Source organism: Mastomys coucha, unplaced genomic scaffold, assembly GCF_008632895.1.
Source record: "Mastomys coucha isolate ucsf_1 unplaced genomic scaffold, UCSF_Mcou_1 pScaffold20, whole genome shotgun sequence".
In the NCBI taxonomy this organism is placed as follows: Eukaryota; Metazoa; Chordata; class Mammalia; order Rodentia; family Muridae; genus Mastomys; species Mastomys coucha.
Window position 1 is genome coordinate 13,604,804 of NW_022196903.1, and position 27,243 is coordinate 13,632,046.

The 27,243-nt window shown below is 40.6% G+C and overlaps 1 protein-coding gene across 1 annotated transcript in view; it reads right to left on the minus strand.

The window, feature by feature from the left end:
• Positions 1–27,243, minus strand: part of Wnt2 (Wnt family member 2) — a 46,181-nt gene that overhangs the window by 18,242 nt on the left and 696 nt on the right. The window contains exons 2-4 of the mRNA XM_031381232.1: positions 25,123–25,349; positions 20,219–20,496; positions 3,737–4,001 (exon numbers count right to left, since the gene is read on the minus strand). Of these exons, the coding sequence (XP_031237092.1) occupies positions 3,737–4,001; positions 20,219–20,496; positions 25,123–25,349 (770 nt within the window). The remainder of the gene's footprint in view (positions 1–3,736; positions 4,002–20,218; positions 20,497–25,122; positions 25,350–27,243) is intronic.

The following is a 27,243-nucleotide window of genomic DNA, read 5'->3' on the forward strand; positions in this document are numbered from 1 at the left end:
TCATTCACCCATCCACTGATGCTCCACCTTGTAATTCTCTTAGGGAGAAAGTGCCCAGTAAATTGAGCATAAGTGTTCGTGACTCAAAATCAACCGTTTAGAAAGGGGAGAGTGACTATGAATTTGAATAAAGAAAGCAAAGAAACAGCCAAAGAAACAAGAGGAGTGCATGACATGACTTAAATGTGGCTACAAAGTTTTGGTCTATATTGGAGCTTGTCTAGTCAGTAAGGTTATTCTAGCACAGCGTGTGTTCATTCTGTGGCAGACTCATGCTGGCTGCATCCTTTGTGGAGATGGAAAGACCTAATACCTTTATTTCACAAAGGGAGACCTGCACCCTCTGTGAGTTAGATGCTGGAAGCCTTCATTCCCATGGGTCTCAGAATTATCTTTCACGTCTCTCTATCTCCATAAACAGAGGCTAAAGGCTGCTCCAGGATGATTCCCTGCCCAGAAACATGCAGTGTAGTATGGACCAACTTTAGTAGAGCACACACTAAGAAGGTTATCCTGGTCAGAAGACCCCCATCTGAAGACAGCCATCAGTCACATGATAAAGCTCAAAATCCAACCAGTGTGCGGGTGAAGCAAATGTCTCTGCATCTCACACCTGTGACTATTTGCATAATCCAAATATTAGCTATCAAAAATAGTCTCTTAATAACTTGAAATTTTGCCTGTGTCATATAAGGCATTCTGAGTCTTGTTTTTATGAAAACAATCACATGTAGTTACCAAAATTACAAAAGAAACACTGCAGGTCACATGTTCTCAAGCACAGCTATAAATGGTATCATTTCAGTTTATTTCAGAAAATACAAATAATCTGGTAAACTTATTAGAAATGTGATCTGTTATATTGTATTGGCATTGGGTACTTAATAGGAGACCAGGATGGCTCCTATTTGATCAGTACCATTCAAGGACCAAAATATTCAAAACAAAAACAAAAACAAAAAACATAAAAACAAACAAACAAACAAACAAGAACAAATTAAAAAAAAAAGTCGGGTGGTGGTGGCGCATGCCTTTAATCCCAGCACTTGGGAGGTAGAGGCAGGTGGATTTCTGAGTTCTGAGTTCGAGGCCAGCCTGGTCTAAAGAGTGAGTTTCAGGACAGCCAAGGCTACACATAGAAACCCTGTCTCGAAAAAACCAAAACCAAAACAAAAACAAAAAAGGACCAAAATATTGACCTAATTTTAAATTAGATAAGTCAAAATATTTCTAAGAAAGTATGGAAATAAGAGATTAAATTATATATCTTACCATGGAAGCCAGTCCTTTAACTGTTGGCCCTTGTATATAGGACTTCTAGAGGCAGAATAAAATGTTGAAAAGGACAGACAGACAGACAGTCCTGAAAAGTTCTTAACCTCCAAGAGCTTCAGTTTCCACTCCTATAAAGCAGGGGGCTGAGAGCTGGTGAGGTGCACCGATCAAGCCATGGTGTGCAGTGGGCATTGCATATGGCTGAGAGTTAGTGAGAGTGTGCAGACCAAGCCATGGTGTGCAGTGGGCACTGCAGATATATCTATGTCTCTATGATCAAGGGGGCTGACTTTCAGGCTTTTAGCTTTTAATAGTGCTTACTGCTCTTGCAGGAGATCCAGCTTTGGACCCCAGTGTGCATGCTAGGTGACTTACAACTACCTGTAACTCTGGCTCCAGGGGATATGACATTCCTGGCCTCTGGCAGGTACCAACACTCACATGCACTTCACACACACACACACACACACACACACACACACACACACACACACACACAAGAATGAAGTATGTAAGAATAATTAATTCACTAGCTTAAAGGGCCAGCAGGGATTGCACTCAGAAATCCCTTCTTATGACAAGAAAGTGCAGTCTTTAGTTCCCTGAATACCAACAAGGAAGAAAATACTCACCGGGTAGGACTATTTCCTTCACTATAAAAATTATTTCAAATCAAGGAACCAGAAAACCCCTGTAGGACAGCATGTTTTCTAGATCTGGTATGAAGTTTCGGTCTTAAGATCTTTTTACCATCATGCTTAGGAAATAGATGAAGCAAATGTGTTCTCTTAGGTCCAAAATTTAGGCCAAACATGGGGCCAGACATGCATCTCCTTTCATACATGATGTCCAATGTAGACAGTGATACCCAGGGCTGTTCATCTGATTATGTCAGCTAGGTTGAGAGTTTGGTTGGTGGTGATCGTTAAGGAGCACCCATTATTTTGTGTCGTGTTCCTCAGGTAAAAATTTCCAATGCCCTGATGTCTGAGGGCTGCTTCATAGATTCAACAAGAACAGGTAGCTATGCAAAGGCCTTAGGACAGTGCTCAGTGTACAAGTGTCTATTTCTGGGACCTAAAATGATTAAGGTGATTCCCATGCCCATGGACTGCTCAGAGTTAAGTAGCTAGTGAAGAAAAGAAGGGACATAGTCCACTGGGTTGATTTATGGGAAAGCAACAGGTTTCATCAAGCCTGTTGTCTGACAGGTAGGATGACTTGGTAGCAGTCCCAAAGCATGGCAAGAATGCAGAGGGGGGCACAGCATCAGGTCCTTACACTCAGCAGTCTTGAATTCATATGCCCCATGTACAAACATGCACCCAGGCTGCAGACAGCAGCTAACTCATCAAATGACAGAGGAACTTCAACAACTCAAGGGCAAGCAAAGGGCTCCAGGCTTCTTACAATGCTTCCTGATCATCTTGCCTATCAGTTAATCTAGCTTTAGCAGCTGGCTGCATCTGCACTGTTTTACTGTCTCTTTTGCAATTCTTTCCGAAGGGAAAACAAACTTAGAATCTAAAACGAAGGATATTTTTTCCTGATAGTAAATGGCATTGCATCCCACTAAGCACATGGCTTGAGCCAAAATGGGCTGTGGCTACCGTTACCCCCTGTCCACTGAGACCCGTCCAGTGGTGCTTATTTTGCTACAGTCTTTGCAGAGGAGTCTTTGCAGCCTAACACGGACCTTGAGGGTAAAAGGTAGAGAGCATATGTCTATAAAAGTAGACAGGTGAGGACAGCTGGTTCAGACTGGAAGAATGTCTCTTGGAGTACAAGATGGAGAAAGCGTTATTTGGGAAGGAAGGGCATGGCTTTAATAAATGAGGCCTCTCTTAAGTCCACTCCCTGTATAAAACACACCTATGGCCAAAAAAGTGGAGATAAATTCTTGCCGTATTAAATAAGAGTTTAAAAATAGTTTAATAAGAGACAAAAAAAAAAGCGCTTGACAATTGTAAGAGCAGATTGCGAAATGGAAAAGAGCAAGGGATTGTGAAATAGAGCAGACTTCTGAAAGGGTTAAATTCCCAAGCCCTGGGGCCAGTTCAGAGTCATAGTTGGAGGATTTGTCATGGGGGAAGATTATTACAAAACTGTACCCTGCTCAGCCTAGGATCACAGGAAAGATGCTGGGCAAAGTACACGGAACGCTTACCCATCCCCTTAACTAGAATTCTGTGCGAGCAAGAATTCTGCTGATCTGCATAGTTTGACTTTTTGCCATGTATGTTCTTGTTAGTTCATGTTTCTTCAGAATCTGCACACTATCAAACCTGTTCCTCTAACTGCTTGCATGAATTTTCTGTGCAGTCTCAATGTGAATTAGACAGAGCACAAGCCTGGAACCTGAGGGCAGGCACCCGCAATTACACAAAATGGCCTGCTGAAAAACACAGGCATCCAATTAGGTTGTACCACATTGCTGTCGAAAGGAATTCTCTTAACTTACCTGCCTCTCGGTCCCTGATACAGTAGTCTGGAGAATTCTCAAAATAAACGAGGTCATTTTTCGTAGGCTTTTTAAACCTCTTATTGGCTACAGTGAAGCCAGTGCCATCCTGGTTCATGACCACCTGGATGGCCCCGTTGTACTTCCTCCAGAGATAGTCGCCTGTTTTCCTGAAGTCAGCCATGGCCAGCCAGCAGGTCCTCAGAGTACACGAGCCACTCACACCATGACACTTGCATTCTTGTTTCAAAAAGCGCTTTACAGCCTGCAGGAAAAGACAGAGGCTAGCTCAGTTGGGCAGTCTAAGTACAGGACCCAGCTATGTGTTTCCCTACCTCAGTGCTATAGAGAAGTAGCTCTGAGAAGGCTGGATCCTGGGATTCTAGAGCCTCACTTGCCATTTGCTGGTCACCTTGGGTACACTGTTAGTAACTGCAGCCATTGGGAGATAGGTTGAGAAATGATGGGGACTCCAACTCTGAACCCCAATCTATTTCTAATCCATATAACCAACACTCACTATTTTATAGGGCACAAAGCAGCTTACTTGTTTATTTTTAATTTAAAGCATTTTTCATACAGTATTTTTTATAATATTCTTTTCCCTTTCCCAACAACTCCCCATCACATGCTTTCTCTCTCTACCTTCTTCTCTCTGTCTCTCTGTCTCTCTCTCTGTCTCTGTCTCTGTCTCTAATAGTTTAAAGCTAGAGGAAATGTAGTTTTTTTTTTTTTTTTTACAGAATAGCATCTTTATCTCAAAAATGCATACTACTACAATGTTGAGATTCCTTTATCTGAAATGATTAAAACCAAAAGTGTTACGGATCTTGGCGTTTTGAAATTTGGGGATATTTGCATATGTAATATGAGATGTCTTTGAGATGATATCTTAGTATAAACTGGAAATTCATTTACATATATGTTTTGGACACATAGCCAGGAGGTAATTTTATACTGCATTTTGAGTTGCTTATGTTTTGATTACAAGCTGTCTTATATAATGAGGTAGAAGGTTTTCCATTCATACCATCATGCCATTATAAAAAATATTCCATATTTAGGGACATTTTTAATTTTAGATTGTTATGTGAGGAATGTTCAACCTGGTTGATAAAGCAATTACTCATCTCTCAGTGATCCTGCAATTGGGTCACTGAAAGTAAGAGGCTACATGTGGAAAGCTTGCCATATGGTGGGCACATAGGGTTGCAGAGTACGCCCTCTCTCAGTGGTCTTATGCACTGCATCAGATCTATGCTACCCTTATAACCTTAGGAGGAGGAAGAGTGAATCCTGGGGATAGTATGCTCTTGTCTAAAGTACACAGCTAGTGAGGGATAAACCATATTGTACTAAGACTGACCCTAAATTCAACGTTATCTCACAGCTCTGGCCAAGTGACGCAGCTTAGATGGTCCAGCTGTGCTCATGTTGTTTCTTGCTAGGAAGGAAGAGAAACTGGGACAAGCCTATCTTGGCAGGTCCTGACATGAAGACTGATCTCCAGTGGGTATGAGCGTTGTGGTTTCAGGGAAGGGCAGGTAGACCACAGAACTATCCAAATCAATGTCTGCTTTGGCATTGGGATGAGTTGCCATGTGGTCTCATTTGCAGAGACTCAGTAAGTTTTTCCTGCCCTGCCTCATTGCCCCTCAACATATTTAAGAGAGAAGAAGAGATGCTTAAGGTCTGCAGAAAAACCTCAAGCTGTTGTATGGATGGCCAACCATGGATCGTGGAGACAATGCAATATGCCTGAACTTCAGGGATACATGTATAACAGCTGAAAGCAAACCCAGTTGCTAAAATCTCCTGGATCAACAACAGTGATGTAGACCTAAAAATGTCTCCTCATACCATGTTCCTGGTATAGGTCTCCACCCCTACCCCTGGTTCTCTGTTTCATGGGATTCATATTCCAAGAACTAACCAGTTCTTTTTCTCTCCTAAGTTTTTTTTCTCATCTTTCCTTCATTGTTTTTCAAAGTTTTATTTTTAACAATATCTGAAGGTCTCTTAATATGCTACTGGTGCTAATGGGCTGTGAATACTGGAAATTCAAAGCCAAAGATGCCAAGAAGGGCTGTTTAGGACACCAGTCCCTAGATTTGGTCCTCATCCAGAAACAGCACAGTGGAGCTTGTCTGCCAGTCGGTCTGAATCTCCAAATTAGAGAGTAGCTGGAGGATGTGCCTAGGCAAAAGGAATGGTAGGTCCCTTGATATTCTCCAAAGCACTATCTGAGCAAAATTCTCAGAATTTCTCTTTCTAAGAAATTGAAGGTGGGAGTTTCAACTATGCTCTGCATTCTCTGAGGTTCTGCTTTATCGATGCAACATGAAGTGTAGAGGTGGCTGACAGAAAGGTAGCTGAAACTTTCACTGCTTGAAGAGCAAGTCTCAACCACCCACCTCGGCCTCTCACAGGTACACAGTTTCCAGGTGCCTCTCCCTAAAGACCTCACCATGGTCTTTTGCACTAATGCTTGATGTGTTTCTTGTACAGGCTTGCTACCTGACCAAAAAATGATAGACTCACATGAGCAGAGAGGATTTTCATTCCAGGAGTCAGCCTCAATTTATTCATTAGCCTGGACATGTGTCAAAAGCACTCAAGGGCTAAGGAAACAACAATTCCAGGCAAGGTATCACAATAGCCCTAGGTTGTTTGGTTATGTGACTTGACCGCTGCCTTCCAATGTGGAGCACTGACCTTCATGCCGCGTGCCTGACTTTGCCAGACGCAAGCACAGTAGAATGTGCCCCTGTATACTTGGGATCTGTCCCTCTTATTATGAACAAGCATGGAAGGTCAAGATAAAGAACTGGATTCTCCACATTATGTGGACCTGGGCATCTGTAAAAGACATCGTAATGAGATCTTTTTCTCTGGAATCTCCCTTTCTCTCATGCCTTTTTTTATTGCATATTAGGCTCACTGGACCATCCAGTTGTAGACTTTGAGGCAAACAGCCTCGGGGATATCTTCTAGGCTCTCTGACTTTATTGAAAAGCTTCTCTCCTGAGATCTGATGGCATCACCCATGCACAGCACCCTGCATGCCTAGCGCTTTCTGTTCCTCCTGAACTTCTCTTGCAGCCAGGCTATTCACTTATAAGCAGCCCCCCCAGCTCTAAATATAACAGGAGACATCATTGCCCTGCCTTTGTTATGCTAAGTTTCCAGGTGACAAACTTCAAAGCTGATATTTTTATATGATTAGTGGGAAGATGTGCATATTAAGTTTGGATCTTAAAAATACGCCTAAGCAATTCTTAGGAAACTGGTGGCAGGGCCAGATGCTGTTGTTAATCTGTATAGGCGCTTTTCCTCCCTTATTGACTACCTACTTTATTCAGGAGTTGGGAAGCTGTGTGTTCCAGGGCTTGCTAGGAGCTCTCTCATCCAGCAGAGTCCTAAATCATGGATGGACGTTTCACTGCTAACACACTGACTTTTCTTAGCCTTTAGAAAGCAATGATTCAATTTGTATCAATGGGATTCAAGGATAGCTGGGTGCTGGACTTGGAAGAAAGTCTCTTTCACTCTTTAAAGAGATAGGAGGAAAAATGTTTTTTCTTTGTCTCTAGTTGATTTTTTTTTTTTTTTTTTTTTTTTTTTTAGCAGTATGACACAAAGGCCAGGAGAGCAGCAGTAGGAACGTGTATGAAGCTGCACACACAGTCTTGATGGACGTGAGGCCCTGGGTTCTGACGACTGTTGTGCCAAGTTGCTCAATAAGCCAAACTGGGACTTGCCCAACATTCAGATCTCTTGTGATCCCAGACAGTAATCTTTCCTCAATATTTAGGCCCCCTCCTCTGGGGGAGGGGCTGACCTGGCACCTGAAAGTACCAAAGTTGTGGATTAATGACAGACCTCAAGACAGTTCACTCTTTTACTAGCTGTAGTGGGATCCTCTGGTGCTGCTTGTACTCAGATGCTAAAATCTGCACTCCAAGATCTAGTTGCACCAAGACAAGCAGATCCTCACCTCACATATATGAGTTTTTGTTTTATAAGCCTTGACCAGGCGGAAGAGGAGAGAGGAGGAAAAAGTCAGAAGTGGCCATGGGGTGGATCTTGAGCACATGGCTAGGAGGGCTGGCCTGATGCAGTAGGAACCACTCAGGCAGAACATGGGAAGTGATATCTTGGGATTATAGGCAGGGAAGTAGACAAAAAAGCATAGAGGGTTGTACTGGCTGGTTTTGTGTGCCAACTTGACGTAGGTTGGAGTTTTCACAGAGAAGGGAGCTTCAGTTGGTGAAGTGCCTCCATGAGATCCAGCTGTGGGGTATTTTCTCAATTAGTGATCAAGGGGGTAGGGCCCCTTGTGGGTGGTGCCATCCCTGGACTGGAAGTCTTGGGTTTTAGAAGAGAGCAGGATGAGCAAGCCAGGGGAAGCAAGCCAGTAAGAAACATCTCTCCATGGCCTCTGAGTCAGCTCCTGCTTCCTGGCCTGCTTGAGTTCCAGTCCTGACTTCCTCTGGTGATCAACAGCAATGTGGAAGTAAGCCAAATAAACCCTTTCCTCCCCAACTTGCTTCTTGGTCATGATGTTTGTGCAGGAATAGAAACCTGCACTAAGGTTTCTGACTAAGACAAGGGTTAATACCTACCCGGCTGTAGTCCTTTTTCTGGAATATAAGAAATATATCTGAGCAGTGGTGGCACACATCTTTAATCCCAGCACTTGGGAGGCAGAGGCAGGCAGATTTCTGAGTTTGAGGCCAGCCTGGTCTACAGAATGAGTTCCAGGACAGCCAGGACTACACAGAGAAACCCTGTCTCCAAAAACCAAAAGAGACAGAGACAGAGACAGAGAGAGAGAGAGAGAGAGAGAGAGAGAGAGAGAGAGAGAGAGAGAGAGAGAGAGAGAAATATAAAACTTTGTTTCTTTTATTTGGGAACTATATGATCTAAGGTGATGTAGAAACCCCCAAATAACATTTACTGCAACACTAGCTTCGAACCATTCCTCCACTTCAGTAAATATACAGCATGCTCAACATTTGTACGTAGGAGCTACCTCTATGTCTATTTGCAGACTTTAAAACCAAGCCCTTATCTTTGAAAGCAAAAAAGCCCAGCTCAAGCAGAGAAGCCCAAGGAAGGAGATCTATACTTTGAAGTTCTGCTGAGTCCTGCTTTCAGTGAAAGTAAAGCATGGGGACCATACCATGAAGATCTTAGTTCCAGTATCTCGCTGTTATAACTCCATTTTTTTTTAAAGATAGGGTTTTATGTAGTCCAGGCTGGCCCCTAATTCACCATGTAGCCAAGAATAAACTTCTAATCTTTTGTTTCCACAGGATTACAGGTGTATGCCAGCACACCCAATTCTTTATAGAGTCCTAGGAATTGAACTCTGAGTTTTGTGCAAGCACTTTACCAACTGAATAACATCTGTAGTCCTACAATCACCTTATTAACTACAGAAACCATTTATTGAGAATTTAACCAGACTTAGCCAGGCTCTACTTACTATCATATACACATCACAATTAAGCACAGAAAGTTAGTACTCCCATTCCATAGTTCTGAAAATCAAGGCTCTGTATGTCCAGAACAATTTTGAGTCATTAGCTAGATAGAGGCAGAATTCCCAGGCCTGTGGTCTTCCTAAACAGATATACAGAATCCTAAATCACATTCGGGTCTTCCTGAAATGTTGAATTATTCGCACTCTCCCCCCTCCCACCTCTGCTTCTTAGGAATAATCCAAAATTCATTTTGTAATATTAGCAATAGCAAACTAGGAGAAGGGACTCAGATGACATCAGCGGGGAAGTGAATATGCAAATTCTGGAACCTGGTGACTATCCGTATTTTGTGTCTCTTTAAATAATGAGGCAGGTCTGACGCATGAAAGCAAGTCACAGGACAAGAACAAACTGCAGAAGACTCTCCACGGTTTCTGCCACTTTTTAAAGGCTCTGCATACGTGTTCACACAGAGGAGGGAGGGAGAATGTTCTTTTACAATCCGGCTGTGGTCTGAGGAAATGCAGAGTCTGGCAAGAGAAAGGAAGACTCCATCTACTCTGTGTAGTAAAGTTTCAGGAATCCGAGGATCGTTCCCTGGCAACTGGAGAGCAGAGCCGCGGTTCTCGTTTCTGGCTGCACATTAAATTCACCTGGGGATCATTTGCAGCCCCCTTCCCAGGCTGAGGAAATCAGAATCTTGAGGGGGTGGGGCAGGCATGGGGCCCAGGCCCTGACAGGACTTACAGTTCTTCAGGTAATTCTTATTCGAAGCCTGTGCTGAGCTCGGTGTCCTGGGACTGCAGGAGAGGGGCTAAGGAGCTCCTGCTGCACTATAGCCCTCTGGGGGCCGGTCAGGGGCAGAGCATCAAGAAATGTCTGTGCTGGGGGCGGGCACTGCATTTCTATGGACAGGGAAATCTAGTTATCTAATTAGAGTTGTTTCCCACTCTGTGTTTCTAGGGTGTCTGAATTACCAGGGGAAAACCTCTACAAGTTATAGTCTTTGCTTTGGCTGCTTTGGGGAGAATGGCAGATGGTGGTGCCCAATGGGGTGAGACCCAAATCCAGTGGCTGTCTGTGGGTGTCAGTAGGCCACACACATGAGCAGAATGAATGGTGGGATACCCTGAAGTCTTCAGACACACTGGGGTAAGGAAGTAGGGGCCGATCATGCACAGCTGGTGCTGGAGGAACTACCGACATTTTATTTAGATGGTACAAGATTGGGTCACCAAACCAGAGGACCAGTACTTTATAACTTATAGTTAAGTCTTCCATACTATATCTAGATGCTTATTCTAAAATTGGAAACCAATAATACTTATTGGCCCTTTATATCTAGCACTTCAACCAAGTGTGGATTAAAAAAAAAAAGGAACAACAACAACAAAAGCAAAAACAAAAACAAAAAAACCCAAAAACCTTCAGACAATTCTTCAGATGAAAACTTGAGTTTGTATATATGAACAATATCCTGAGTCCACCCAGATGAAGTACTGCATAGGTAGGTTGCAGCCTCTGTCAGCTCATACATCTTCAGACTCTCTCCACCACTCAGTGTTTGAGCATTGTTCATGTACGTCTTGTTCTTGTGTGTAGTTAGTTCTATGATTGTGTCCATATTGAACATGGACTTTCTCTGACCATTATTCCCTAATCAATTCAGCAAGAGAGCTATGGGTCATCTAAATTGTCAAGTGATATAATAAAGCTAATTGAATGGTAGACATATGTATGTATGTGATAGGCAAATATTACACTATTTTATGTCAGGAATTTAAGCATCTCAGATTTGATTATCCACAGACAATCCAGAAATCAATTTGCTGTACAAGTTGACAGATAATAGTATTGTTAACTACTGTTAACCATACAGTCAAGTGCAGTGATGTCTCAGGGTTGAATTTTACTATGTTACCAAATGCCACACCTTTCTGTCATGAAGGATATCCTTGGAATGAAGGACTAACTTCATAGCTGAGACCTAGCTTCATGTCCTACTCCAAACACACACTTTCCTAGATGCTGTGGTTTTTCTTGGTCCAATCATTCTCTCTGCTTATAGTACATTCCTAACTCCTTTAAGGTGCACAGAGGATGCATTTTCTGAATTCTTGCATGTCTAAAAGGTCTTACTTCAGCCTTCATATTTGATTAATAGCTTGGCTGGGTATAGAATTCTAGATTGGAAATAATTTTCCTCACATTTGAAGGTGTAGCCCTGCAGGCTTTTAGACTCCAGTGTTGCAGATGGGACCTGGGGCATCTCACTGATTCTTTTAATATGTTTTTTTTGGGATGGGTAGCTGACTTTTGTCTCACTTTTTTTTTTCTTGCATAAAAACTTCTCGAATCTTTCCCATGTTCTTGGTGTTCTGAGATAGCATACCTTAGGAAGTTTTTCCCATTAGCCCTTGCTAACAGTCACCGGCCTCTTTCCAATCAAGAATGGTAAACTTTAATGTTGAAATATCTGCTTGAATATCTGCTTTTCTGTTCTACACATAGTCTTTATGATATTCTAATTCATTCACAGATCTTAAAAATCCATCCTCTATCCCTTTTCAATTTTAAGTTTGTTTTTTTTTTCTCCTCAAAGAATTTTCTTCCTGGCTTCTTGAGGGGGGAAAAAAGAAAAAAGCCAAAAACCAAAACCAAACCAAACCAAAACAAAAAAAAAAACCACATTACAGTAACATTTCTGTTTCTTTTCACCCCTTATTCTTTTCTCCCTCATAGGGAAAAATAACCTATCCAACTAGTGAGTTTGAAGGAAAGACTTTTCCTTCCTTCTAGCCTACTAAGGAAACATACTATAACCATCCCTCACAGCCAGGAATGTCCTGACTGGTCTTAAGTGCCTAGCCTTTGAAAGGCGTCTAGAGCCCACATCAGGGGTCTATTTGGAAGCACTGTGCTGCAATGAAATTGAAATGTTTCTTTGATCTATTTGCTCATTTGGTGCCTGGTGTCAAACCTGTGAGAAGTGGGGAGCTGTCTGTGGACCTCCTTAAACTCTTTATCATTTGGGGCTTTTGCTTACTTTTGGAAGATGTCTTTAGTTTCCTCTTCCGATTGCTTGTCCCTCTTCAGCAGTATTTCTAGACTCTCTTTGAGAAGACTGATTAAGCTTTGTAAAAGGTCTACTCCCATCCCTGAATTACTTGGAAGTCATTTCTATCTTCATGTGCACACTTTTCACTGCCTAGCTTGGCATTTTATATGTATATATATATATATACATATTTACACACACACACACAGTTTTCTACTTTTGTAGTCTTTCTTTTGAAAAAGAATCAATTGCAATGATTTTCTCTCCAATGTGAGACTGACAACCTCATTTACAATCTCAGTCTCATGCCACCCTATAGTTAGGTCTCAATTTCTCTGTTGTCTCTTGAAATTTCTCCTGGGAGCTCCTGTGTTCTCTTTCTTCTTTTGAACCTTACTGAAGGTCATTGGGACAATCCTATGTTAGGTATCTCTGGTCAATCACACAGTTCTGATGCATCTTTACATCACCAAACTGGTCAGCACAATTTCTAATGACTCCCTCTGCCTCCGCATGGCTGAATCCCACTTGACTTTTCTCCTCTATGGTACCCTGTCACTATAAGCTTGCTCAGGTGCTAGTTTAAGAAGGACAGATGTAGAAAACTCCCAAGACAGCTGCATTTTTTTTGATGTCACTAGTACGAAGAACATTATTATTTCAGGTTTTTTCTAACATTCTTGAACAGGTTGCAGTGTTAAAAATCTTACTTAGCATATCTTTATGAAACCATTACATATTTGGTTTTGGGCATTTTAAAGTTTTTTTTTTTAACTTAGAGTCTTATTTTCTACTTTTAGAATTTAACATTTTAAACTCCCTTTTATAAAAAAGAATTATAGATGTTAGCAATCTATGTGGCAGAGACAGAATTCTGAATGTTAAGAGAGAGAAAGAACTATAGGAGGCCATACTTGAACTGTGTAGAGGAGTCCAGTTTCTATTTCTTTGCCCAGCTTGCTACCAGAGTATAGTGAAGAGGCGTAATATTCATTAGTTTCTTCTTTTGTGTCCGACCATGTTAAGCATTTTAAAGTACCTCTTTTACTCAACCTACACAGCATGGAAGGCATATCATGATTGCTCTGTTACAGAAGAGGATGCTGAACCCCTAGAGGCAGAGGCCCTCAGGCAGGTAGTATGACACCTGGGGCTTCACATTAAGTCCCTTGCTACTCTTCTCCTTCTGGGATCTGTGAAGCCCCGTGTACATGCTCCTTAGGTTTAGTGAGTCCTACACTTTTTGACATGTAATGTCTGCATCTTTAAGTCTATTCTGAAGAGAATTAGATTGCCAATTATAAGAACAAACTTCTCGCAAGGAGAAGGTTTCCTACATCAGCCTTTATGAAGACTGAGCAGAAAGAACTGTTAGGGTGGCTTCGTTAGATTGTCTTAAAAAAATTACAAGAATTTTTTGGTATTTATTTTGCCAAGCTTATGGACCCTGAATTGTGTCATACTAATTATTTTCCAATCAGAAAGGCCATCTACTTTATACCATATAAAATATTTTCCAATGATCAATTGGCCTTGCCTTAGAAATCAAATACATAATTTGTTTGTGGTCTCTACTTGCTGAGTGCTTATGAACTAAAGCGCTTGAAGACACGTCAGTGCTACAGTTTTTAGTTAGCTCTATTCCACAAAGCAGCTAACATATTTTGGGTCCTATCAGTTTTCCTGAGGAAACACACATTAAAAACACATTATTTAATTTCCAGATTGGCTCAGAGCCAAGTGCATTTATTACCAATTAAATCCTTTTGACAGACCCACATCTCTAAGATAGGAGTTACTGAATACTGAAACAATTTATAACCTTCAACTGAACATGTGCTGGAACTAGGGAAGCAAGAGATGTTTATTAGAAAAGGTGCACTTGGTTAGCTTATGCAAACATTTATCAAGTTCAATAAGGCACTATGATTTCTTCAGATCTGTTGTCTACTAAAAACAGTGACTGTAGGTGGGCTGGCTTGGCTAGAAAATATAAGGTGTGCAATTTGTATTTATGGGCCTTAACATTACCATATACACAATAATTCTAGTTGACAAATGATGCAGCGCTAACACACATTTTCTAATAATAGAACCTTCATGGAGCTGGAAGTAAGTCTGTTAAGAGTTACCTGCTGTTCAAGAGCTTTAATTTTGGCCGGCTTTAGATTCATATGACATCAGGAGGCATAGAGTGTAGCAAATTCATACTAACTTTGGACTTAATGAGACAGAGGCTGGCCACTTACTCTTGAGTTCTCAGAATCTGGGCTTTCAATGTTATGAACTAAGGAGAGCAACTTGAAAGCACAGATCTGCTAAGAGAACCCTGTGCACTATAAACATGCTCAGGGTTGTCCTTGGCAAGGCCAGGATGAAGAGGAAGTGAACACAGTTTGGTTCTGCAGCGGTACAGTTTGGTTTCATTCCTCCTTTGCCTGTTGATATTTCTTCCTTTCAAAGAGTAGGGCTTCCTTTTCATTGTATTCCAGCTCTCTGAAGTCAGATCCATTATTTGTTTATTACCTATTTCAAGTGATAATGTGGGGGTTTTATATATATATATATATATATATATATATTATCTTTATTAGAACTTTGATTTTCTCCTTAAGGTTCTACTCACACATTATACAACGTGGATTTTCTGTTTGTTTTAAAGGCATTTCCCATGGGTGAACTAAGTGTTTGCCCCAGCTCTCCAGTGGACCATCTTCAGGGCCTTGGTATTCTCTCTTCTCAGTCTTTGACTGGAACTTGTTTGAGCAGAATGCTGGAGTCCTTCACTCCAGAAGGCCCTGCCCTACAAAATGCAGGGTACTAACTAAAACAGGATTTCAGACCACTTCAGTTCTGACTGCCTTATTATATTTATGTCTCTTCACATGCAAAATGTAATTACAATGGTACCTAAATTTTTGGTTTTCTTGATACCTGGTGCATATGTGTGAGTATCTTGTTTTCTATGGCAATGCCTGTCCAAAGCTGTGATCAATATTAGAGAATCTTGCTTTCCATATTGCCCCAGTCAAGCTGACATTTATAGCTAGAAATTCCTCACAGACAATATTAACCTTTATTATTACAAATATCTACATAGCAAAGTTGCCACATGTTCTATTTTATAATTCATTACTGTCAGAAAGCCAACTCCAACAGTCCTGATGTTTATACTTAAAACTAATCATGAAACTCAAGGAGATAGAAGAAATCCTGCAATCTTTCTAATAAATCTATTTTAATCATCAATTCAAATATATTATAAAAGGCTTGAACCTTGATACTTATTACTTTTTTGAAGCAAACTTAAAAAGAATTGAAAAAAATGCACAGAGATTGAACTCAAGAATTGAGTGTCTTTCTAGTGACATCCAAATAGCTCAGCATAGTATTAAAGTATTTCTAGATGTGGCAAAGATATGTGTCCAACTTTTTCTCCCACTAACTCTGTCAGTGGCTCCTCTATGGAAGCAGAAGCCTGGTCATCCCTCACCTTTATGTCTTACATTCCATTAATCCTGAAGGGCACATCTCTATGGGAAATCTCTTATCTCTGCCTCGTCGATTTCATCTGGTGTGTGTGTGTGTGTGTGTGTGTGTGTGTGTGTGAATTATCTCTCCAGCTTACAGACCTTACCCTGGTATACCACTTGGGTGCGGCTCGTCTTGTACTTAAGTACCACCATCTTTCTGACTAAAAGTTAGTTTCCTATGGTCGTGTGCTTTTTTTTTTTTCCATATGTGTTTTCTTATCTGACTCAATACTGCCAAATGTGTTGCCCTAGGGAGTCTGACAAGTTCCCCTTTGAGCAATCCTGTCACACATAGTGCTTTAGGACTTGCAGGGTGATTTGTTGAAATTCTGTGAATCTCTCAAATGAGATCAAATTGGTTAAGCTGAGTTCACAATGACCCATGGCATGTTTTCAATACAGAGACATCACTTCCTTGTTAAAATCAACTGTTCCCTAGGAGCCTTTGTAAAACATAGGTGTCCTTAGGTGTGCGGAGTTATGTCCTGGTCTTCAATTCTATTCCATTCACCAACGTTTCTGTTTTTATTGCAATACATATCCTGGTAGTTTATTACAACACCATATTGTTTTTTATTACTATAATTTTGAGGTAAACTTGAAGTCTAGGATGTTATAGACCCAACAAGGGTGAGCACAATGTCTCACCTCTAGCTAAGAAGGTATTTGCAATTGCTACCTCCTGGAAGAAGGAAAATCAGTTTTCTTGGATGTGCTGACACTGGGCATATCAACAGCACTCCAGGGAATGCATCATAATCAGGAATAGTTGACAGATACAAAATGGTCTCTACATTTTATTTTTTGTTGTTGTTGGCCTTTTGGTTTTGATTTATTTTTGTTCTTCTAAAGGAGAGAAAGAACAAGGTTGGGTGGGTGGGAAGGGGAAGGAATTGAAGGATTGGAATTTATGAACAAAATAGATTGTATGAAAAAAATTTTAAAGTAAAAAAAAATTTAAACCAAAACAATGACTAACCTCATGTTCCTTGCAGAAAGTCTCTGAGATAAAGCTACACAAGAGAAAATGTCATCAGCAAAGCCACATTCCAAGGCAAGAAACTTGTGTTTCTTGTACTTTTTAGTTTTTAAAAGAAATATAGAAATACTGTTTGTTTTTCTAGAGAATTAAGAAATACAGACAATATGAAACTCTGGACAATGCCTATAGGTAGACACAGTTGTGTTTGAACGTCAAGCCCAGCATGTCATTCTCCCGTGATTCTGGGTTAGTCACCTTATCTCCTTAAAGGTAACTATTTCACCAGAAAATTAGAAATACTCATGCTACTTTTTATGTCTATTAAGATTTGGAAAGACCCTATTATAAAACACCTCTTAAGACCTTTTAAATTAGCAAAACTATGCCTGTTTTATTAGGGCATTAGATTGTACAGAAGATGAGTCTGTAGACAGAATAACTGATTAAATCCTATGTAACAGTTTGAGTTGAGATTTGACCAGCTTCTCTTACCTGAGTTATCAAGAACTTTGACTCCACTTTTGCTGACACCTACTACACCTAAGAGGCCCGAGCTGTTTGCTTGTACTTTGCATATCTGTTTCATTTAACATTTCATCTGACTAAACCAGTGAGCAAAGCCACTGTTACTGCAAGATAAATCTTCAGGTGAGTCTAATATTAATTTCCACGTTCTTTCTATCTTCACCATAACAAGAGACATGGTTTGTAAGTATGTTTAAAGACATCTGTTATGGAAATTCATATTCTTCTGGAAATTTCTAGAGTCCTTGAAGGGCAGTATTTGATTAGATTGATATTCTATCTTAGGTTCACTTTGGGAAGTTTAATGAACTTGTGATTATTTCTTCTTAGGAAAGAAATGTAACAATTTAAAAGCCCTTCGCAAGCTCAGGAACAAGAACAAATAGCAGCTCTTTACCAGGTGTAGTTTGCTGGTCATTCACTAAAACTTATCTCAGTAGAACTTTCTGCTCTTCATAATGTGGCTTCTTCAGACCTACAAAGAGTGTCCTGGGAAAGCTGTGAGAGAAAAGTCTTATACCCAATGAACTTAGTTTCTAGCTCTATTTGGAATCAGGAGACTAGATTCAATGTAAAGCCAATCTCAAGTGAATGTGAAAGAAAGAAAAAAAAAACAGTGATAAAATCTCTTAGAAATGTTTAGAATGAATGATAATGCAAATTTAGATTATAAAATAGAAACACAGGAGGGGTGCTCTGTCCAGCTGTCATAATAAATTAATTAAGCTTTAGTTATTAGGGGAAATTGAGAAGGAAATTGGGGGAAATGTGGACGGCAGTGTTGGGTTGTGACTTAGCATTGTTTAAACAGATATGTCTTGGGACAAATGACTTTTCTTTCAAATAAAATTCTTTATCCTCCCCACCCCCACTATTACTCTCAGTTTTTAAAGGTAGCTGGTGCTCACATCAGGCAATTTGGGAAAGACTAAAAACTCAATGTTGCTGTCAGCCCTGGGAGGCTGGGAACTTCTAGAGCTGGGCCACTTGGAAACTTTGCTCAGGAGGACTGCCCAGCCTGTTCTCATTTTGATTCCACAGATCTTCTGCTGGTAAGAAAGGGGAGTACGGACAGGGGTCTAATGACTACAAGAAGAGAATTAGAGACGCATGTTTATCTCAATACATTTGCTCTCATTAAAGTTCATATTCACTGACATCACGCCTCTCCTTGAGAAAGTCTGCCCACCCACCATTAATTAAAGCCACATTTAAAAAAGGCAGTGTGTGCACTTTTATCCCAATCAAAAGTAGCCTCAGAAGTTTTGAGGAGTAGGCAGGAGAATATCTGAGGCCCGACAGCTGTTCACCTCTAGGCAGTGAACAGTCACGTGATTCAAATTAAAACACTTGTTTATGTAGGACCTAGCATATAATAGCTAAGACCTATTACTTTGAAGATTAGAGCTATTCAATGTCTAATGAATAGACATTATAAGAACATTCTTTTGGATACAATGTAGTGTCATATAGTCTATCTTTCCAAATAGAGGAATCAAGTTAAAATACTCCATTCAAATAATTAAACAGGGCATTCTTATTAAAAGCACCACATTATATAACTTACATGTGCTCTATTGATGGCAAAACAAAGACCAGTATAGATTATTTTCATCTAAATCATTGCACAAACAACAATTACCAATTGTAGGATTGCCCAGCCACTATCTATATTCTTTGCAGTGGTCACAATAAGTTCGAAACTTCATGCAAATTAAGATTGTGAATATTTAAGTCCAGAAGTATGATTTGTAAACAACTCAGATCACACTTATTCTATTTTATGTGCTAATTAAGAGTCCCTTCCCCCCAACTTCTTTTCAAATGAGATTTGTTCTTCTCGGGAGCCCAGTCAAAGGATCACACCCAAATTGATCTGTCTTCTTTTCCTCTCCTTTTTCATATCAGTCCCTCCTCCGCATCATTCAATTTTATGCTGACCTTTCTTTACAAATTAATATCAGGCATATTTAATGTTTCATTGACAAAAGACAATTTTGGCTATCTGTTTCCTTTTGGCAATTAGATTATCTTATAGTGGTTAAGAGCAAATATTTGTTTATCTCATCCAGTTTCCACTTCCTGTCCAAAGACACAGATAACAACATTCTGGTTCTCTTGTTACTCGTTACTCCTGCCCCCCTAAACAGCCCTACCTCATTCATGCATCTGAACAGAGATACTGAAGCAGTTTAGTCCTAGGGTGAAGTACCCTGGCCCAGGAGTTAAAGCTTCGGTCTAGCCCTACCAACTCTTTGTGAGTGCCTCAGGGGTCTTCAGTTCCCTCATCCACCAAATGGGTTTTTGAAGGTGATTGAAGCCTAGACTCCTGTAGACTATGAGGTTCATCAGTATGAAAGGATAGGGTAATTCTATAGTTCTCTTACTCAGCCAGTACAAAACCTAAAAAAGAGGCTCTATAGCTAGTGTTAAATCTGGCTCCAAAAGAGAGTACCCTTGAATTTAGGAGAATCCAACCTATCATGCCTAGTGAATTGTTTTCATGGAGTATCTGGGAGAAGATACGATGGGTATCAATGCTCCATACAGGTATTCAAGATGCTATTGCTATAGGGGATGAAGAACAAACGGTCAGGTGATACCTCTTGCCTGGATGCTACACTATCCAGAAGGACCATAAAATACTTGACTCAGTACACTGCTCAAAGCAATGGGTGGACTTCTTGAGCACAGCAGTGTGAAAGAAGGTGGGGCATGGATGGGTGTCTCAGCCCAATTGGTGGTACTCTTTCAAACAAGTGGTGCTGGGCCAGAGAGTCAATGGGAAATTCAGATTGCACAGCATTTAATCAACTAGGAAATCTTAAGATAAGATCGGTCTCAGGGAGTCACATTTCCATAGGGGCCTCTGCTGAGCAAGGTAGCAGGCCATACCTTCCTTCCAGCTCTGTTGTTGTGAAGATTCATCAGGGCTCTGGCATCCTTGCCTTTCCTTTCCTTGGCATCTACAAAGGCACGGGCGAATTTGATCCCGTAGTCAATGTTGTCACTGCAGCCACCCCAGTCGAAAGTGCCTTTGCTGTCCTTGGCACTTCCTTTCTTCTTTGGATCACAGGAGCAGGACTTTAATTCTCCTTGGCTACAGGCCCTGGTGATGGCAAATACAACGCCAGCTGAAGAGATGGCGTAAACAAAGGCCGATTCCCGACTACCTGAAACAAAAATGCTTTGCTTAAAAGCAGTCAGAGAACATCTCTCCAAGTGTTCTGCATGGCTTTCTTATGTTGAATTGCTTGGTATTTCACCTCCCAAAGCTCTTTGTTAGATCCTGGGCGATTTCTTTTATATGAATCCCTTACATTTAATGGAGGATGTGGTCCACTTAAATGTCTATTGGCCAATTCTTCCTTAATACAGAGTAGAAAAGATGAAAGATAGCCTTGCTCCTAGTTTCAGCAAACCACATTCCACCCCCCCCCCAAACTCTAGATGTTCCTGAAGAGCAGAGCTGGTACAAGTCACCTTAGTTTCTCCATCTGTAAAAGAGCCTGAATTCTACAGTTCTATCATTCATTCCATTGTAAGGTTTAGAAGTCATGAGATCACAGCTTGGAAAAAAACTATCAAGATGGACACTATTAGGTGTAGTTGTCGTCTTGCTATTCCAGAGGATGGGGTGAAAGACTGCTTGAACCCAAAAGTTGAAGGCCACAGCAAACAAATACACTCCCAAACCTCTAGGCATTTCTGAGGACACTAAGGCAAATCTAACTTACCGGCAATGAAATACTGAAATCTAGGAACTATCAGGGCTAGGGTGGGAAGAGGATTCAGTCAGCCTCCAGCCCCTGGCATTAACACTGGACAGCTGGCTTGCCATTAGCTTTCATGAGTAATTGAAATATTGTTGAAGGTGATAGGCAATATCCTTGAGTTGCACACTGTGTCTAACTACGAAGGTGATTTTTCCTTTCCTCTGGAACACCTGCACTAATCATTGGTATCGGGTCAGAGACAGTGAAAAGCTTTCGCTTTGGTTTTTCTGGAAGGAAACAAATTTACCGCCTATAATTAGACTTGGGCAAGAACCCTTTGGGGGCTTTCTTAGACTTGTTCTTTATTAGAGAGCAGCCTACTTTCCCTTACAGGCTGAGAGGTACATATTTCAGTGCAATAACTACATTAAATTATTTTAATCATCTGTAGTAACTCATAACACCGTGTTGTGGTGGAGTGACAGATATAAGGCTCTTTAGGGTCTGGGTGCACCTCATTTTTCAAGTGGAACTGTATTTCATTGTTACTAGCATGGCCTTTTATTAATGGTTGCTGCAGCAAATATATTAACAATCAAAATAGAAGCTGGGCGAGCTAATGCCAAGGCAAGGCAGAAAGCAGAGAAGCGTTTGGCGATTCAATCTGTCAAGACCAGTGTGACTTTTTGAACCACACAGCTGGGAGAACAGCTTACGTTTTCTGCATGGAAGCCTTGCTCGTTTCCATTTGCCACTCATTGCTACAGCTTAGTGTGCATCCTTTGCTAAATTTGCTTTGCTAGTTTCATTATTAAAAACCATTATTAAAAATCTACACGATATTAAATGGCACTCACCTCAGCTATTCAGGAGTCTCTCTCTCTCTCCAAAACTCTAGCCATCAAAAAGGGAACTGATTATTTCTAGGGATAATCACTTAGATGGATATTTGCCTCAGGTAGCAAGTCAAGCGGTTGAGACTCAGGTCTATGGGCTCAAGGTCTATGGGCTCATAGGAAGTGTTTCAAAAGCCCCAGCTAATGCGGTAAGGCTCACACATGGGTGAAAAAGAATACTCAGGGGTGCTGACTAATCTGGCTTAATTTTACCTACTGGCTTTTAGATAAATAACACCTTCAATATATATTCATTTTTATTGTTTTAAAGTAGTCCTTGCTGATAGTTATCTATTTTATCATTGAAAATCAAGCTTGGGATTTGTAATTCAGTATCCATATTTATAGATAGCATATATGAGAAATAATCATACATGCTTAATGTATCTACCATTAACCTTAGAGTTTGAGTGAGAAATTTTGTTAAGTGAGGAAAAGCATTGGGGATGTGGATCATAGCATGTTAGGAACACACAGTATTCTGAAAGCACTTAGAGAGGTTTTTGAGATGCAAAAATCATCCTCACGTAACTGGTAAACTTGTTGACTCATACAAAAAAAACCCAGTAGTTTTCAATAATTCTAAAAAAATATTCCAAAGGAAATTTCATTATTTGTTATTAGTCAAACACATCCATTAATAATATTTACTTAAATAAACATGTTGCACATGACTTTTTTGTTTTGCCTCCAGATGTTGCGGTAACATGCAGATATGGACTAGAGATGTTTTCAATTAAGTGTTTTAGATGATTCACTAAAGTGTTATGTGTGAAATAGTAGCACATTGCAAGAGCTGGCTTCATAACAAAACAAAATTTGATCATGGGCTTCTTAGAAAAACTGATTGTTTTTCAGGTCATCACAATTGAAATTAAATCCTAATCTAAATGCTGATATGGTGTGCTACTGCTGAAACTACTGTCTTTTTAGGATGGAGATGAACCAGTAATGTCAACTGGGTGGGCAGGAAGGGTTTGCTTCATTTGGGAGAGTTTTACTGGGGAAGGTAAAACCCTGAGCTAGAGTTTCTTGAGGATCATGGATTGTCCAAATCTTAAAAAACAAACAAACAAACAACAAAAACAAACTCACTTTCTTTTATTTTCTATCTACTGTCTTATCGTCCTTTGTCTTTTCCTCTTGAAACTTACAAGGATGAACTCTAAGCTCTCTTTGTTTTTTTAACTTATTCTAGAATTTCAGAGGTATCTACTTAAAATACTGTTTGGGTTTCTCCTCTACCTGTGAAAGAGTAAATTTCAAATGCTTTAAAATGTTATTCTGTTTTATTACTCTGGGACTCTAGGGCACATGTGGCCAGCGTTCTCCATGTCCCTGTAATCATGGGGATTTTATTAGCAATGATGACCTCCCTCTATCGATCTTGCCTGATCATCAAAAGGTACATCTAGGTTCCTAACAGAGAATTCTTCATGACCCTAGATTGAAATTTCCCTCTAAGTAATTAACCGTAAGAAGTCTTTGAATCACTTCATTGGAATTTCATGATTATTTCCAGGCTGGTAGCCCAAATTCAGCCCCTCTGCAAACCAATACAGAATCATCACTGACAGTCTCTGGGATCTGCGGAGATGTCTGGAAAGAAGTTGGCTTTCTGTGAATGGTGGAATGAAAGCGTGTGGTGTGAGGGTTTTAGGCTTCGAGCATCCCAGCAAGTGCTCAGCATCTGCTGTAGGAAGTACCAGCTGGAATCCCTTATTTACCTGAGACCTCAGACTAAGTCAGTTTACTCTGTTTTCTTCTGTTACCATCTCTTCTCTCTTAGTAACCCCACAAAGTATTCTATGAATGAACTGTCAGGTTTGGAAGAGATGCCATCTTTTGGATCATTTATTGAAGCTGCTTCCTCTTAGGTCACCGGCATGGCTCAGCAAGAGAAGGCTGAATTGACTCTCTGGAACCCACAGTGTAAAGAGAGAACTAAATCCTGTATCCTATCTCCTCCCCTCCACATGCCCCACCCCTGCCCAGTAATAATAATACATTCTTAAACATTTAAATTGTTTCCTTTTATCTGTGATTTCAAGGCTGATTTCTATACCCTCCACCCCCATAAGCAAAGGATTTCATGGACCTACAGGTTAACATTGCATAAATGAGAAGCTCCTCAAATTTAACCTAACTGGAAAGTATTGATCTATTTTAATGAAGGAAAAACCTACAAACAGTACAGTCTATGGTGAATTGCCATGGACATTTGCAAATTTTCATTGACAAGGTCCAGCACTAATTGATTTACTGGTGAACTACCCTAGGAAAAGTCTTAAAATTCCACGAGGCTGACATTTGCTATTATCCTTTCAAAAATTTGCGATGTCATATCGAAACTCTAAAAGGAATGCATAAGAATATAGTTCTTAAATGAGAGAAATAAATTGCAGAATATCACACAAGTTAACTTTAGGGAGACTCTAAGAGTGAGAGGACTACGCCCTTGGGGGATTTTAGAGACATTCATTTATGCATTTGGCCTCATAAAACCCTAGGGCTACATGGATGACATGACAGAAACACCCTCTGTTAAGCATTACCAAGTGCACAGCCTGGATGATTTTCTTGGGAATGGGAGGGATTTGGGTGGGCAAAAACAAGTGTAAAGTTCTCTGTCTCTGTCTTTACAAATAAATTCTTGTATTTCTAGTCAAATTTCCCACTAACGAATGGGCAGAGTTATTTCTTGAAGAAGGCTTCTCTCGACAGTTTAGTGGATAAGTATTACTTGAAAGTAAAAATTGATTTTAATTCATTTTCTCTAGTTATATGCTACTAGATCACTAGCTTTGAGTTTCTTTCACTATTCAGATACTTAATGACTCTTACTACTTAATTAGGAAAAATTTAAATCTCCAAGAGAAAAAGAAATCTCTGAAGTCAAAATCGTTAGTCCTCTTTCATAAATATTTTTACTGCCTAAAAGGTAGTTGAAAAAGCAATAAGTTCTCACTACAAATTTATCTAGTCAGCCATAACAAATGAATGGTACCTACAACACAGTCACCAATCATAGTGCAAATAGTACAGGCTAGTCCCTGCTCTTGTGGAATTTACATTCTATGGAAAATACTGAACTGGGTGCCATTAAGGACGAGTGGTGGGGGGCAGGGCTGGGCGGGGGGCGGGGCTTGAGTGCAGGTGCAGGGAGGGCCAGCAGAAGGAGACTCACTTCGGATGAGGACCCGGCCAAAGAGGCTGTGATCTCTGTCCAGGGTGTTGCAGTTCCAGCGATGCTGGCGGAACTGGTGCTGGCACTCTGCGGTCCACTCTGACACACCCAGGCCAATGGCACGCATCACATCTGGGTGTCGGTGGCACAGCTGACGCTGCCGGCTCACCAGACCTGGCACATTGTCACACATCACCCTGGAGGAGCCACCTGTAGCTCTCATGTACCTGGGAGAGACCGACAGAAAAGCAAAGTTAATGTTAACAGATGGGCCAAATTTGGTGCTCCCCGGGAGACTAGCCCTAAAGCATTAATTGAGGATGAGTTGCTCATTCCCTGGTAACATTAGAAGGCAGGGGTTATTTGATTGTCATTCAGTGCAGAAGCAGGCAAGGGGAGCACTGCCAATGACCTGGTCAAAGCTACTCCCCAAACAATGATGATTATCTCCCAGAGCTGGGGCCACCAAATGATGCCTTGCATAGGGAGGCAGAGGCAGCAGCATTGTGAAGATGGGGCTTGAAGGAGGTGGGGGAACACAGAGAGAGAATTTCAAAGAAGATTGCTTTCAGTGATGCCATATGTCTGCCTTTGGCTTTGGAGGAAGCTGACCTTTAGAAGTTCTTCACTCCCATTTGTTGATCCTAAATGTCTTCAAAAACTGCCAGCATGTATCCTATTAGCACCTGCTGGGATCTAATGCTACATTCTTCTTACAAACATGCTATTCTTTCCATACTAAAGAATCTCAAAATGGTTTCCTTTTCTGGCTCTTTTTGGCATTTATAGAAACTTTTGGGGAGAAAACAAAACTTTTCTATTGTTATCATGAACACTAAATATTTGGAAATATCAGCATTATAGCTCCATAAAGTATTTTTTGAAAAGAAACTTTAACAAAAAAATTACATCATCATCTCTAGGCTGATTCGTTCTCCATTTGTTGAGCGGTTTAGAAAGGTGCCTTTTATACAACCCAAATTGCCATAGGTATCTTTTGAAAGTGACCAAACAAGGAGAATATCTTTTTTTTTTTTGTATTTCCATTATTTTATATGATCATAAAATCATTGCAGCTGTGACTTACAAAAAATATATTTAAGTGACAGCTGAGAAACAGTGTGACAAAGTGTCCAGCAGTACATAATGTTTATACACACATGGAAACAGAAATAATCATTTTATTGAAAAATGATCAATCTGATAAATCAGTCTTTGATCCTGTGTTAGCAAGGTCAAGCCTAAAGGCCTTCCTGTTCAATGAGCTTAGAAAGGAGCTGAACTCCCTTACCATCAGTGCTTTGCTCTTTCCCTCAGGCACACTGGTAACCAAATAGTCCATTGATTTTGTCCTGTACTGTGTTTGGCTAAGATCCTCACCCTTGCTACATACAAAAGAATGTGTGTGTGTGTGTGTGTGTGTGTGTGTGTGTGTGTGGCCAATCTTGTTGAATTGTTATCAGAATACTTTAATATCTGCTCTGGAACTTTATATACAAGAAAGTTGCAGAGCTTAGAACTCCATCTCTTTTCAAGGTCAGAAAGTTGAGAGATGGAGGTGATTTCTAGATTGGCAGATCAGCATACAGAGACAGCAGCAGGTACACTTTAGGAAGACAGTTTTGAGCAGGGTAGCATCATGGGTACCCCAGTCCCAGTAGTTTTACATCGAGGCAATAGTCTCTACCTGGAGGCTACTTCATTGGGGTGAAGCACCAGGAATGTGGAAGGACGGGAAATAATACAAAATCACAGGCTTCAGGTTCTACAACTCCAACAGCCTGGATTGATTTCTCTTGAGGCATTTTTTGAGGTCGTGGAGGTGGGGGTGGCAGTTGTAGTTTTTAAGGTGAATTCTCTCTCTCTCTCCTCTCTCTCTCTCTCTCTCTCTCTCTCTCTCTCTCTCTCTCTCTCTCTCACACACACACACACACACACACACACACACACATCGCTGCTGCAAGAAGTACAGCTCAGGCTAGCACATTTCTCAATGGAATAAGGTATTGGCTGCTTTTGCTGTCACTCAGCTGGCTCCAAACAACCAAAACCAAACATTAAATCTCTCATTTGTGGGGCATGTGAATTGTTTTGGAGTTGTCAAAGCTAAAATGATTTTTT